Below are 16,135 nucleotides of genomic sequence, written 5' to 3'. Positions count from 1 at the left end.
ACGCAGTCTTACACCGTGGTTGCTTACTCTATCGAGACCGCTCTAGTACACTAGATCTACACTACATCGCTACTCAATACATTTGCTAAGAAAACTTCTAAACTGTAAGACTGTAGATTTGTAAAAACTGGATTATATTTTTTCTTTACAAACTCTTTTTATTCATAGATTCAAAAGCGAAGAGGGCATAATTTTAAAAATGAAATATTTCCCTATTTGAAAATAAAACATAACATATTTTATACGTTTACAATAAATTAAATATTTCACAAAAAAGAATATTTTGGAAATTATCATTTTAATACAATCTACTACAAACTTTTGTAATTTCTTCCTTTAAATGCTGCAATTGGTCGAATAAAAATTTTATATTTTCTTATTTCCTAAAATTGATTTTAACCCAGTTTTACGGAATCACACAGACATACAAACAAACTAGCTACAAATAACGCCATACTACAAATATGAATGAAACAATAAAAATGGCCTCGCCTATACGAAAAGATAACAACACTACACTAAATTATTTATTATACGAAAACTAGAGTAGAACTTTGGAGGGATTTAACTAGGAAATATGGAAGAACTACTAACTTGGCGTACTTGCGATTAAAATACTACAGGAGAATTATGCAGTACATACATAAAATATAATAGAAATGGAAAATAACAGTCTCGACGATATGTGAGTCAAACATTAAAGAAAATATTTATCCTTAGAAAAATATTTCAATTTTCAAAATGAAGTAATATCGCGTAATCACTATTTATATAATATTTTTAATAACAAATTCCTTTACTTTTAAGGTAGATTTTAAGACAAAAATATTTCATTACCAAAATTATTTAAAACGGGATATTTACCATGTTTTTTTTTTTCGGAGCGGAGCTCGATATTTCAACATTATCTACGAATATCTTGTTCACGAGACTTAACTTTGCGGAAAGATGTTGACGGCATTAGAAGTGTTCAAACCATAACGGTTAGTGGTGACCAGTATTTACGTAATAAACAATCATAATTAATTTAACAAAACAATCGTAGGTAATGTCGAAATATCGAGCTCCGCAAAATAAAAATAAAAAACATAGCAAATATCCCGTTTTAAGTAATTTTAGTAATGAAAATAACCATGTTAATTTAAAATCTTATTTAAAAATATTTCAGTAAAGCGTTTAAATTTTAAAGTATTAAAAAAAAATTGAACAACAACAATACTACTAGTTTATGGTTAATTTGAAACTGCTATAAAATCGCATTTGCATTCATCGCCTCAAATCACATTTAAAATCTTTATGTAAACATTGAATTCAAAGACGATACAATTCAAACGAAACAAGCAAACAATATCCTCAGGTTTACTAAATATACTAATGTACTGAATATTGAACACAGACAGTCATAAACCCAATCGCATTTCTCGCAAGTACACCATAAGGAATAACAAAGAACTACGGCGGATATGTAAACGAAACATTGTACGTCTATTTGGCAGTGGTTTAAACTTTAGAGCGAGTCGAGGCGCGTGCGCTGCACCGCGAGCAGCGCCGACTGCTGCTGGAGGCTCTTGCGCAGACCTTCCAACGTTTGAAGCACCTGCAACACAAGAAATTAATATAATGTATTTTTTTAAACAACTTCAAAAGAAGGAGGAGGTTCTCAATTTGACTTTATTTCTTTTTAACCGACTTCCAAAAAAGGAGGAGGTTCTCAATTCGACTGTATTTTTTTTTTATGTATGTTACATCAGAACTTTTGACCGGGCGGGTGGACCGATTTCAACAATTTTTTTTTAATCGAAAGGTGGTGTGTGTCAATTCGTCCCATTTAAATTTATTTGAGATCTAACAACTACTTTTCGAGTTATATCTAATAATGCGTTTTTACTTGACGCTTTTTTCGTCGACCTACGTTGTATTATACCGCATAACTTTTTACTGGATGTACCGATTTTGATCATTCTTTTTTTGTTGGAAAGGGGATATCCCTAGTTTTGTACCATAATAAGGAAACCAGGATCTGATGATGGAATCCTAGAGAAATCGAGGGAAACTCTCGAAAATCTGCAATAACTTTTTACTGGGTATACCAATTTTGATAATTTTTAATTTAATCGAAAGCTGATGTTTATCATATGGTCACATATAAATTTTATCGAGATCTGATAACTACTTTTTGAGTAATCTTTGATAACGCGTAGTTACTAGACTATTTTTTCGTCGATCTACGTTGTATTACTCGTCGATGAAATTGAAGTCGGTTTTTTTTCGTTTGTGAGCAAACACAATTATTAATTATATTATATGTTACCTCATAACTTTTTTACATAGTTACCCCAAATAATGTTATATATTTTTTAGACTATCTACGTTTTTATACATGTCGACGTAAATTGACGTAGTTTTTTTTTTTTGTTTGCGGGCTAACACAAATTATACCACTATGCTACCGTGCTTAAGTCAAAGGCAGTAACCGTTTTTTACTGCTTTGAGCTCTGACCCTCCCAAGAAACTCTGAATACCTAACCCACTACAGCAACACAATACTACTTGTTAGTAGGTAGTATTATTTAGCGGCGTCCTTTTGTTTGGTTAAGGTATCCCAGTCGGGCTACTATTATATTTTGTAGGATTCCTTTAAAATTATTCATTCAAACTTTCGTTTACAATTAACATGACTCTGTCTGTTCTGCTGCGTCTACGACCTTTTCACCAAAATTTTTTTCTAAAATCTCTGTAAATTTTTGACTAATAGAAATCTTTTCTTCTTTATGCTTGGCGAATAACCGTATTTATTATTATTATTAGGTAGTAATAATAAATTCTTATATCGTTTAAAACTGTAACATTATACACACATTAGATGTCACACGCAAGATGCAAATATACTAGTAGGTACAATAAATAAATTGGAATTCGATGGTGAAAAGGAATAATTACATTGTCAATTTTTATCCTGTTGGATACAATCGTACGTCATATAGGTTGGTTTTAATATTATTTATTATCAAAATAATATTATGACTTATCTTAAGAATATGTTTGGTATGTTATAAATGTCATAAGAAAATTATAAAAGTAACAATAGTGGGTATAATTTATAAACTATATGTATAAAGAATTTATTAAAGTTGATTAATCATTATGAAGAATCATAAGCTATACCTACTAAAGTACTACTCCATTTTAAGTGTTATAAAATAAGTAGCTTTATGACCTTTATAAATTATGCTTACCAACCAATTAATACTTGTAGCTATACTTGTGATTTTACTTGTTAAATTTTGGAATTAGTGTGTGCCTACGTTATTCTGAATATTCATCTACATACCTACCAAGCTTACCATTCTACTCAATAGTTTTATATACGTTATACTTATATTATGTTAATATGAAGATTAGCTTCTGAAAACAAAAATATTTTACCAAATCTTATCTATAATACACTTCTATTTATAATACATATTTTTGCAAACTTTAAAAAACACTATTTTCTGATACTAGAAATAATCTCTCTGAATTCTAAGGATTCTAACATGCTGGATAATTCTCATCAGTTACCTCATCACGCGCATACGCCTTTCTCTTTGGCGGTTCGGAGTGCGGTCTATCACTGGGTGAGGGGGTTTGCGCGGGGGGTCGTGCTGTGGGCGGGGGGTCCGCGAGGGGGGAGCGCCGCGCCACCGGTGACAGCCGCCGGGGGGGTTCGGGGGAGTTCGCTCGGATGAAGTTAGTGACGTGAGTGCGTTCTGGACTCCGTCGGGGCGCCTCCACCTTTAACCAATAATTGCGGTGCGGATGAGATTCGGATGACCTACAAAATGCAAAGGTTGCCGAACGATTTTTTATCATTGGGTTTCATAGTAACATTTTTTTCCTGGTCCTAGGTGTTTGCCCTCGTAAGCGTCGTTTGCAACGTGTCACGGAGAGCAAATAAACCGATCAATCACAGATATTTTTTTTATTATAAAATAAACATTTTTGCATTTAAATTGTGCTTCAATAAAAGAAGCATAAGCACTTTTTCTAAACTACCAAAATGTCTGCCAAATAGAAATTAAAATAAAAAACTAACACCGATTTTGGACCAGGATAATGCGAACTTACGTGCAGAACAAATAATAGAAAAATGATGCGTGCAAGAACTTGAAAGTTTTAAATGCATTACAGTATAAAATATAAGAAAAAAAAAATACGATTGTTTTAACATTTTCATCTTTAAATCGCTGAAAATTTTACCTCGGTGGCTCTAAGCTCTCTGATTCTTGGATTATGAGGTGGTTCAATCGGTGCTCTCGATACAGTGACGAGTAACTTCTCAGCCTCTCGTATCAACTCCCGGTACTTCCTCTTCGCTTCCCTGTCCGCTTCCAGCAAGGGATCTCGCTCGCGGACCGGAGGCGCTGATGGCGCGTGGCATCGACGACGCATGCGTGGAGGAGTTGCGCCTAAAATAAATAAACTTTAGAAATAATTAAATCCTAGCGAAACCGATATTTAGAGACAATAATCAACAAGGTTTTACATAAAACTTATTATTAGTACTATCGTATCGCTCTTGTACTTACGTTAGTCGAAAAGGATGTTATGAAACCTTACTCTTAAACTTAGGTAAAATTATTCTTTGCTCACAAACGAAAAAAAAAACTAATTCAATTATATTGATCATTAATACACGTACAATATGTAGGTAGACGAAAAAACGGTCTAGCAAATGCCGATTATTAGATATAAAAATATAATACAAAAAGTACTCGTTGAATCGAATACAACTAAAAAAATATTATACTCGCTATCAAGATTACTCAAAAATCAATTGTAAGATATCGATTAATTTTAAACTAGTGATTCTATTTAAAAATTATCAAAAAAAGAATCATCGAAATTAGTCTACCCAGTCAAAAGTTCTGAAGTAACAACATACATAAAAAAAATACATTCGAATTAAGAACTCCCTCCTTTTTGTGAAGTTGGTTAAGAAACATATAAACTAGAGATTCATTTTATGCGAAGGTTAACACGATCTGCAAACACAAGTCAAATACACGTAGATACCTGCAGAGCGCGGTGGTCTCCGAGGTGTTCTACGTCTCCTAGCTCTTCGTCTTCCAGGCGAAGCAGAACTATCTGGTTCATCCTCGTCTCCCCCGTCCAAACCCGTATCGCCATCAGAGTCGACGTCAGCATCTGAAAGTATAGCGGTTTCCCTTCCCCTGGTCTTCATACCCCTACACTCCTCATCACTGGATACCCCACCCCTATAGTACGAGGTTCTATAAAGCTCTGGTGATATATGAGGAGATAAATGTGGAGATAAGTGTGGTGATAAATGGGGCGATAGATGTGGTGACCTGAAAATTGAAAAAAAAAAACTATTCATTACTTAGTAATCACATCGGTAAAGCGATGACAAAGAGACAAGAGCAGTTAAGCAATTATTTTTACCGTAGGCTGTCTAAAAATGTACATATAATGACAATAATAAATACACTATAAACAGATCAAGGAAATTGAGTTGTTTGACTAGGAGAATTTTGTTTATTTATGAGGTTATTTTTATTGAAGAAATTATTTGCTATAAGTTTTTAACCAAGTATTTTTTAATGTGCTCTACTTTTGATAAGTCTTCGAAAGGTAGTCTAAAATTGTTAACTATAATAAAAAATAAACATCTATATTTCTACTATGGAAACTACGGTACATACACCATGTGTGTGTATGTTAAATGCATTTATTTGTTATTTTATTATTTAAATTACCTGGTATATTTAGTGTGTGAATCCAAAGAGTAGGGAGCGTGATGTAGCTGCAGCTGCGGAGGTGGTGGACATTGCAAAGACTGTTGCTGCAGGAGTTGCGGGGGTCGTTTCCTGGCGTTGGGGGACGTTCCTCCTAGCCAGGGGTTGGTTCGGATGCGACACCGTGGCCGAGGGGAAGGAGTCGCACAGACTGGAGGCTCTGGAACGCATCGCCGAGCTGTGGTACTTGAACGACGCTGAAATGTTAAATGATGATATGTATTAAGCAATGTAGTTTTTCATGTGCATTGCTTCATTTTTGTAACAGGATAACGATTTTATAAAAATCTTTATCACTAAGGCATTTTAAAAGATATTTGCTAGAGCTCTACATAATAAAATATTGTTGTTTTGTAGTAAACACTGTATTATTAATACAACATTTACCCTTCTTTATAAGGTTGTCTCTTTCTTGTAATTTGACTCGACAGAATTTCTAAACAGAATTACTCCTACCTATTGTTTATACAAACTTTATTTTCCTTAAGAACATTTATTGCCTATAAAACCTATAAGACTTAAATCTCAAGACACATGTTCATTTATTTTAGATAGATACGTCACTCACGCGTCGGTATTCACACTTGCAAAATTGATAGATGTCCCCAATACTCCATTAATTAACTTAACCTAGGAGCAATATATTTATGTAGACTAGACCCCACATAATGCAATTACATAAACAATAAGCTATTATTGCTCCTTTCTTTTTAAATTCCTTTCATAATTCTATAATAGGTATAACAACAAAAATCGAATAATATCTATATAAATCAAAATGAATATCGCTAAGCGCATAACTCGTCCAACCAATTCGTCTAATTTTTTTTTTGTATGATCCTTAAGGCTACGGGAGGTTTTAATACTAAAAAAAATTAAAAAACCTATATAAATAAAAATCTATTAACTTTTGACAGAACGAAGTCTGTCCGGGCAGCTAGTATATAATAAAAGTTTGTAATAATAAAGGTTTTGTAACGCGACCTTTACAAAACCTTTAAAATTAAATTCATAATATATTGCTCATAAATATTAATAATGTTACGCTTTAGTATTTTACACATGATGACCCGGCTGGGTTTTTAAAATTTGAATGTGCCCTTTATGAAGTAAAAGGGCCTTACAAAAATTGCGCTCGAACTCCCTCACGGCAGTCGGGCGCGGGTCAGTTATTCAAGATAACATATGGGTGTCAGCATCAGTGCTCTCACTTTACGATCACTGCGCACTATGCTCCCCAAGACAAGGAAGTGTCAGAAAGCGCTCTGGAGTTGTACTTGTCAACTCGTACAGTGCTAACATTACCGCGATTTAGACTACGCGTAACGCCATCTATTGGCATGACAAAGAACTATGTTTGATTTTAAAAATCTATTTAAATTTATCATTTTTGACCTTTCCAATTTTCCATAAATGTGACTTTGATACTATGAAATTTATAGAAAAAACTTAAAGTATTAAATCTTGAAGAATTATTCAAATAGAAAATTATATTTTATTTTAACGAGATGAATCTTATTTTTAATTTAACGAGATGAGTTTTAGAAGCGAAGCCTATCACGAGTAAAATTTGCTTAGCTATTTGTATCACATTATATAAGGTATTTATTTAATTGTGTTTCTTTTAGATAGCCGTAGTCTTTCTTTTACATATTTACAGAATTATTTTCAAAGACATTCTAATATGACACTACGTGTTAATATTATACTTATTTAATATTTTGACGACACGTAGGCGCAATAGTCATAGCAACTGAAAAGTGTGCTATCAGTTGCGGGTTCTCGCACATGATAGATGTTTCTGCCTACCTACTATATCTTATTGTCAGGTAAGTTTTATTTAGTTAAGACCAGCTTTTTTACACGCATAGAAAGAAACAAAAGGTACACCTGCAAACCTAAATACAAATTCTTCTCCAACAAACTCTCATATAGAAGCTGAATATCATCAAAGAGAATCTTGTTCTCGATACAAAATATATTAGATAACAGCTTTAGAAACCGAATATAAATCGTCATATTATATTAAGATTATTATTTTAATATAAACAGTGCTTTAGTTCGGCCGGTAATGGAAGTCGGGTCTTTATATAGCTCAGATAAAACGCTCCCCCATCAATTTGTCCGGTCTAGTTAATTAATAAAGTAAAGCCAGACGCGCGTGTAAGCCCACGGCAAATCGATATCCAAATTGGTATGGAAATAAAATTACCTATCAATGTATTCATCACAATTTAATAACAAACATGTTTCATATTTGTTCATACGAGACAAAAGTCATTCGACACTTATAAACATAAAAAAGACTATTCTAAAAAAAATTTAAAACTAGCTCCGTACCTTTCGTAGTCGAAGAACTTTGAAGGAGGACTAGAGAATGAAAGAAGATTTTTCTGCTCTCCTTGTTTTTTTTTTTTTTGTAAAACACAGGCAGATCTCGTTACTGCCAAAAAGTTTGAATTTAATCCTCCATGAAGTTCCATGCTAATTTGTGGACTTGTGGTGTAAAATACATATGTGCATATATCAAAATTTCACCTGAGACATATTTACACACGTAGTTTACCTTCACCGCAAGCCTCGTCATGAATTCTAAAGCACTTGAGAACAGTGGTGTGTTAGCATGAATGTGATTGAATCTTCTGGTATCAATTTACTGAGCCATTTCAGCTATTGCAGATTTACTTATGATCACTCGAGTTTCTGTACTGCTGCTGCTTATATCGAATTAACATTTAAATTTATTATGAAGTTTCGATAACCTGTGTCTTGAACAAAGATGGCGCTCGTCTACTGATTCCCAAAAAAATACTGTGTTTAGGACTGCTATTAAATTTCAGAAATCTGAATGTAGATTATAATTGACTATGGGTATATGTATAAATTAGAGAGAGGAACAAAGTGACGATCAATAAAACCTTCCTTGTTCCTAAATTCTTGACGATTTTTCCACATATAGTTATTATGTGTTATGTATAAAGCACTGTTTTAAAACTGCTAAATGTTACTCGATAAAACACTTTTTTTACAAACTTTTAAAATTCAATTCGTAAAAGATACAACGATTTAAAGAAACGTTTACCGAAAGTGCGCCTTCCTACTTTAAATAGAAATTTAAAACGTTTTAAAAATAATGTATCATTTCATCCGCAAATTGAACGCTCGTCGGCGAAGTCGAATCAGTTGCACTACAAAAGACCGCGATGCGATCCCTCAGGTACGAGGAAATTGATAAAATGAAAAGCTTTTACTGAAACTACCTATATAAATTCATAAAATATACCTACCGTTATGGCGCAAGTTGAAAATAATAGAGTATAAAGGTTTGGTTTTGTAATGAACTTGCTTTTTAACCGACTTCTAAAAAAGGTGGAGGTTACTCAATTCGACCGTATATATTTTGTTTTTTTTATGTATTTTCGGGGATAACTCCGTCTTTTATGAACCGATTTTGATAATTCTTTTTTTGTTAGAAAGGAGATATCCCTTGTTTGGTACCATTATAAGAAAACCAGAATCTGATGATGGGGTCCCAGAGAAATCGAGGGAAACCCTCGAAAATCCGCATAACTTTTTACTGTGTGTACCGATTTTGATGATTTTTAATTTAATCGAAAGCCGATGTTTATCATGTGGCCACATTTAAATTTCATCGAGATCTGATTACAACTTTTGGAGTAATCTTTGATAATGCGTATTTACGTGACTATTTTTTCATCCACCTACGTTGTATTACTTGTCGATATAATTGACGTCGGTTTTTCTTCGTTTGCCTGCAAACACAAATATGTATGTAGTACTTAATTACACTTACGATAACAGAGAGCGCTTTTAACGTTTACGAATAGGTAGATACCTATTTGTTAATATCGGCCTAAAACGCCATGAGAAACATTTTTTAAATAAAGATTTAATTTGTAACTTTGTTTTATTCTATCCACTTCGTTCGTGATGGCCATCCTTTTCATTAAGTCTACAATATAAAATGTGAATAATAATAATTAAGATGAGTAGTACGCTCAAAAACGCTTTTCATTCTTGTTTCAAGTTTATTAGGACGTTTTACTGAAGGTTTTTGAAGTAACAAAGGAAATACTGACAATTTCGCAACACCATGATATAAATAATAATAAATCTTTATTTATTTCCACTCCTACATAAAATATATGCAAATTACAAATATTATCTCCTGCCTATATTATTTTTTTGCTAACAAGAATATAAATATATACTTTATAACAATTTTAGTTAATATATAATGAGCTAATTAAATCAGACTACCCCTTACTGAGTAATATTGAAGTAAACATTTTGACTTTTACCCTTTTTCCTAATGCAATCGTGTTGAATTTTGGGATCAAATGTACGTACCTACACAGACCCTAACTCGTAGTATGAACTCAAATTATGCCCAATGTCATTAAATTCATTTAGTAGTTTTAGCGCAATTCTCCGAAAACTTACAGACGATACAAAGACATACAACAATACATACAAAAAAGAAATTTTCGGCTTCGGTGTCCTATTAAAAAAATGTATCATTGGTTTATTGTTTTTCGTTATAGCTGCTATACTAATAATTATTCTGTAAAAAGTTCAAGTAAATAGTTCTATCACAGATAGATGAATGAGCAGACTCCAGAATCTTTGTGACCTAATAGAAAAAATAATAAATACATATATTTATCTTTCATTTTAAATATATGAAGAATATATACATATGAAGAATTTATATTTACCTTCGCTGGTTCATGATATAGGTGTGTGGTCGGAGGTGCAGGCGGCGGAGGAGGCGCGACAAGCGGAGCGGCGAGCGGAGCGGGCGCCGTGCCTGGAGACGTGCCATCCGTGGAATAGCCCGTACTATACGCGCTCTCCGGAGACGATAAGTGCGGGGGAGGCAGTGGCCCGGTAGATGGCGCCACCGACTGCCTCGTCTGTTTCTGTTTACGCTTCTTCGCCCGCCCCAGCTGCGCTTCCATCCATGACTTGAGCCGCGCGCCCAGCATGCCGCCGCCGGCACCTGCACACGACGATTGTGACACATACAGAAATACACAAGCTATACGTGTTCCATTCACGAAGACTAGTTTTTAAAATGAAATGTACTGAACTAAAGGCAATATTTCAACTGTATGCTTCGTAACATATGCTCATTTTATACATTGATCGATTAGAAAAAATGTTTTACTGAAGTTTGCTTTACACTTAGATCTTCATAAAAATTTAAAATCATGTCACTGCAATCGAAAAAAAAACCTTTTTTTATTAAAATTCTAAGCAGTTGTAGGATTGAGCATAAAAAAATAATATATTTTTATATATTCACGTAAACGAGCGCGCTTATACCCAACAAAGGATTTACAAAAAACCGTTATGTTAAACATGACAAGAGAGCACCGCAATTGTTTTCCCTCTTAACATTTCATCGTTTCTCGTCATCGAATATCTCTGAAGTAAACAAAAGTAGTGACGTGAAATGTTTTATCGTCGTGCCGTTATTTCGTCAAGAGACGAGTTTGCTTCGAGCCCACGACGTTACGACTACAACGACTCTTCAACTTTAGTGCCTTTGTCATCCTCCTTACAGAAATTGCTGATCATTTTATTTATCACAGATATATTTTTCAGTGAATAAGTTTGGAAATTGTAATAAGAACATCACATTATTAATACCCTTATTAGGTTTTTTTAGACCAATTACTAGAATTACGAAATAGAGCATTTTCTTACAAAACGATAACAACTACATTTTAAATATAATTCTGTGTCTCCTGTGATAAATGATACAAGTCGAAAATCATCATTTTACAGAGAGGAAAACAAGGTTTCAAAAAATTCTTGTTCGTGAACTAAGTAGGCTAAGTTCAAGTTAAGTATTTTCTTTTGTAGAGTAAAACACTCTCTTTCAACATACGTTTAAGTTTTTTTGTAAATATTTAGTTTTAAAGGTAGTTTACAAAAAAAAACTTGTGTACAAAAAAAGTTGTATCTTTTTTTCACAATTATTAATTTATTAACTATGCGATAAATGATACTTGTACTGTTAAATCACTTTACACCTATAACTTGTTTGTGTGTAAACTCTAGAATAGTGATCCTAGCAAATGTTCCTCAATTCAAATATAAGTTAAAGATAAAACCCTTGAGACTTAATTATTCAAGTTATTTATTTATTTATTTTTTGTAATCACTCGTACTCTCGGCATATAATTTACCAGAATTTACCAGCTTACAAAAGTTTGACATTCAAAAGAATATAACTCTAAATTCATCAGTATTCACGAAAAATGTTCTGAAAATTATTTGTGAAATTTAATAAATCACAAACTACGAACAATTGTGTTGAATATTTCTAATGGATCATTACTAACAAATGGGTAGGTACAACTTGACAAAAAGCTAAAGTCGCGAATTTTTTAACAGAGTTATATCACTTTACAAAAATTATATATTTCCGTAACCATAGATCGTGAATTAGATCGAAAATTCATAATTTTTTTCGTATTTATTGTTATTTTTTGTTCGTTATTTGACTCATATCACCCATCACAGGAGTGAAGAGGTACAGAATTAATGTAGATATAACTCGATATTATAAATTGCTATTCTTTAATATTAGTTCTACAAACAATAAAAGGTAATATAATCCATCAGCATAATAGAAGTCTGGGTACGTAGCCATGAAGCTTGTGTAGATAAAAGCACGTTGTCCATTAGCAGTGTCGCGTTTCAAGAAAACCACCGATAACAAAGGGGGTTGTCGTTCTCGTTTACATCAGTCAATAGTAAATAAATATACATTGGAAGAATTCATTGTGTGTATATACAGTTCTTGTTATCATAGCTACTGTAACTATTTTATACCATACATACTAGATGACTCTGAGAACTTTACACCGCCATTTTTTTATTTTATTTTTTGTTGAATATATCGAATTTCTTAATTTTCTTTTATAGAAACTTTGTCCTGACAGTAAAAAACTCAAAAAAACGAGTGTGCTTTAGACCACACGACTGAAGTAAAAGTTACGAAACGTAACTCTCTCTCTTTCTATCTTCACTAACTTATATCTTTCTCTCAAGTTCCGTCCGCCTCGCCCGATCATACTTTTCGTAACGCTCGAGAATGTCACGTCACGTCACGTCACATTCATTTACACAGCATACTCCCCAAGTCAATCGTACCTAAAGAAGTTTTACTTCAAAAAGAATTATCCAATTCCGTGCAGTGATTCGGAAATTATGCGCAAACATACCTACGTATAATTTATAAATTTATTTTTATCAATATTGGACTGAGATATCCTGGTAGAGAGAACGTGTCAATTCTAACCAAAAAAGTGGTATTGATGTGCAAAATCAATTAATTTTGTAGTGGTAAATAGAAGTATTTCAAAATAATAATTGTGTTTGCTCGCACAACTACTTATTATTTTGCTCGCAAACGAAAACAACCCGAATTCAGTTACAACGACCGATGCAACGTAGGTAGATGAAAAAATACATACATACATACATCCATATAATCACGCCTCTTTCCCGTAGGGTAGGCAGAGACCACTTCTTTCAACTTAATACTACTTACTTACTACGATCCTTACATACTTCTTTCGCTTCGTCCACTTTCATTATTCCCTTCATAGATGCTCTTCGGTTTAGGGTACTCTTGACCTGGCCTTTTTTCAAGACGTCCCTTATTTGGTCTCGGAACGTCCGCCTAGGTCTACCCCTTCCAACCCTTCCATCCATACTCGCCTTATACACTTTTTTCATCAATCGTTCTTCACTCATTCTCTCGACATGACCAAACCATCTGAGTATACCTTTCTCAATTTTTGTCACTACATCTTCTTTCAGACCACAACGTTTCCTTATCTCACTATTTCCTATCCTATCACTCAGTTTAACTCCTATCATACTTCTTAGCGCTCTCATCTCAACTGAATTTATTCTGCTTTCATGTTTCTTCTGCCATACCCAACTTTCACTTCCGTACATGAGTGTCGGAACCAACACCCCCTCATGCACAGCCAAACGAACCTTGTTAGGCACTTCCCGACTGCTCATAAAGGAGTGCAAAGCTCCATTCACCTTGTTTCCTGCATTCACTCTTCTTTCAATATCACTCTATAAATATATAAAAAAATAGTCTAGTTAATAAGCGTTATTAGAGATAACGCAAAAGGTACTGGTCAGATCTCTACAAGATTTCGATTAAAAAAAGAATCATCAACATCGATACCAAATAAAAATTTATGAGGTATAATACAACGGAGGTAGACGAAAAAGTGGCCAAGTAAATACGCATTATTAGAGATAACTCAAAAAATACTTGTCAGGTCTTAATTAAATATAAATGGAGCCACCTGACACGCACCACCTTTCGATTAAAAAAAGAACCATCGTAATCGGTCCACCCAGTAAACAGTTCTGAAGTAACATACATAAAAAATACAGTTGAATTGACTTTTTTTGGAAGTCGGTTAAAACATAACGGAAAAACTAAAAGATTGTGGTTGCTTCGAAGTTGAGTACCTAGAATAACATCTAACTCTCTTAAAAATAAGTTCAAAACTTAGCTGGAAGGCTTACGTGTTTCCGATGCGAAAGCGTCGTGTCTCCAATAAGAGACGATACCTTCTTTTTGAAGTCTGTTAAAAAGGAGACGCTCTCAGACATATCCGCCTTTCTACAAAAAGCAGTTCAGTGGCGGATTAAACTCCAGTCCTTAACCTCAATAAAAAGGAAGCCCTTGTAGAATATTTAAAGATTGTCACTTGTCACGAGAGTCACGACACTGTATTGATTTAAATTATATATTTATTTTGCTGTACTGCTATTTCTTGTAGTGCTGATGCTTTGTCTCAATAAATAGATTTATATATAAAGATCCAGATTAGAATCAGTTAATTGTAACTGCAGGTCTAAACTTTATTAGCTATAGTGCATGATCTACGGAACTATAAAAGTAATAGGCGTGGCACTTCGCAGTTTTTTTTCTAATGAAGTATTGTCAATAAATATATGGTTGAAGTCGAAACACTTGAACCTTGGAGTAGTAGTGCTAAAAAATTTTTTAGAAGAGATATCTCCTCGGCTTGTTGCCTCCACTAGTGACAAGAGGGCTGGTGCATTTTTTGCCCAGAGAATCGGCATAGCGATTCAACGGGGAAATGCTGCCAGCATCCTTGACACCACTTCAAACGGACTTGATTTGTACCATAACTATATGTAAATAAATAATAAATAAAATAAATATCTTACAACATACACACGCGGTCGTTAAATACATTTTTTTTATTAATTAGATAGAAATAATACATATATAATAAATACATAAATACACATAGTACACCCAGACTCAGGCGGGAATCGAACTCGCACCCCGCGGAAAAGAAAGCAGGGTCACTACAAACTGCGCCAACAGGCTGGTCAAATATGTAGTATGTATAATATTTCAATAAATTATTTATTCTCTTTTATAAGATCAATAAATAAATATTATCAATAATAATATATCAATAAATAATATTAAGAAGTAAATATATATACTACTAAACTAATCTTCTTATTCAGCAAAGACAAAAAAAAGTCTGAAAAAGAATAAATAGCCCACCTCCGGCACTGTCAACCATTCAGAAAACCAAAAGCACTATCGTAACAAAAAGAATGCGACAGTTATTGTTTCACACCCTCCTATAAACCGAATAGCTGTTGAAAAGACGGATGGAGGTTTTCGAGGGTAGGATTTACGAGATTTAGCTTACATTCGCAATGCATTACCCGATACGTTGAGAGAGACTCGTATGACGAATGCATTAACGAATTATTCGATACAAAACAAGCCAACGTTTTTATTAAAAAATTAAGTAATTGAATATAAATATTTATGGAAATAAAATTACCTTAAATTGTTATTTAAATTCGAAAACGTTAAAGTTTTAATCATCAAATTATTCTATACTACAAAATATGCTCGGAAAAACTTTGAATGTGTTCGTACAACAAAAGCGGCGTCCTTGTGTTGTTAGAAATTTTTCAATTGCTCACAAAGTTCGAAAACGGGCAAGTTATTCAAAGTTTAAGTCAAGTTTGAAGTATTTTAATTTTATCGGCCAATGAACATTACAAAATGTACAACAACTTTTACGAATACCTATCAATGTAAAGTTACAAATACCTACATATGTTTCTTGTTAACATTTTAGAACTTTAATTTTAATATTTAAAAGTCTTGTGACTTTTAGAGGATTGTCTGTCTATGTACTTTACCATTGAAATAATTTGAATGAGCGTTAATTTGAATGATTAAAATAAAATAAAAATAGTACTTC

At 33.3% G+C, this 16,135-nt stretch overlaps 1 protein-coding gene and 1 non-coding gene across 2 annotated transcripts; both read right to left on the bottom strand.

Annotated features, from left to right (window-relative positions):
- Positions 1-1,507: 1,507 nt before the first annotated feature.
- LOC123667807 (serine/arginine repetitive matrix protein 1-like) lies at positions 1,508-10,807 on the bottom strand. The gene is made up of 6 exons (XM_045601676.1): positions 10,538-10,807; positions 5,760-5,995; positions 5,056-5,351; positions 4,240-4,448; positions 3,562-3,774; positions 1,508-1,597 (listed from the first exon to the last, which is right to left on the bottom strand). The coding sequence occupies exons 1-6, from the start codon at positions 10,805-10,807 to the stop codon at positions 1,508-1,510; spliced, it is 1,314 nt and encodes a 437-aa protein (XP_045457632.1).
- Positions 6,917-7,051, bottom strand: LOC123658492. Its single transcript, XR_006743892.1, has one exon. It is a non-coding gene; the product is annotated as a U4atac minor spliceosomal RNA (small nuclear RNA).
- Positions 10,808-16,135: the final 5,328 nt, after the last annotated feature.

The sequence above is a fragment of the Melitaea cinxia genome, chromosome 1 (genome assembly GCF_905220565.1).
Source record: "Melitaea cinxia chromosome 1, ilMelCinx1.1, whole genome shotgun sequence".
NCBI classification, from domain to species: Eukaryota; Metazoa; Arthropoda; class Insecta; order Lepidoptera; family Nymphalidae; genus Melitaea; species Melitaea cinxia.
Note: the sequence above shows the minus strand (reverse complement) of the source record. Positions and strands in the feature narration are given on the sequence as shown.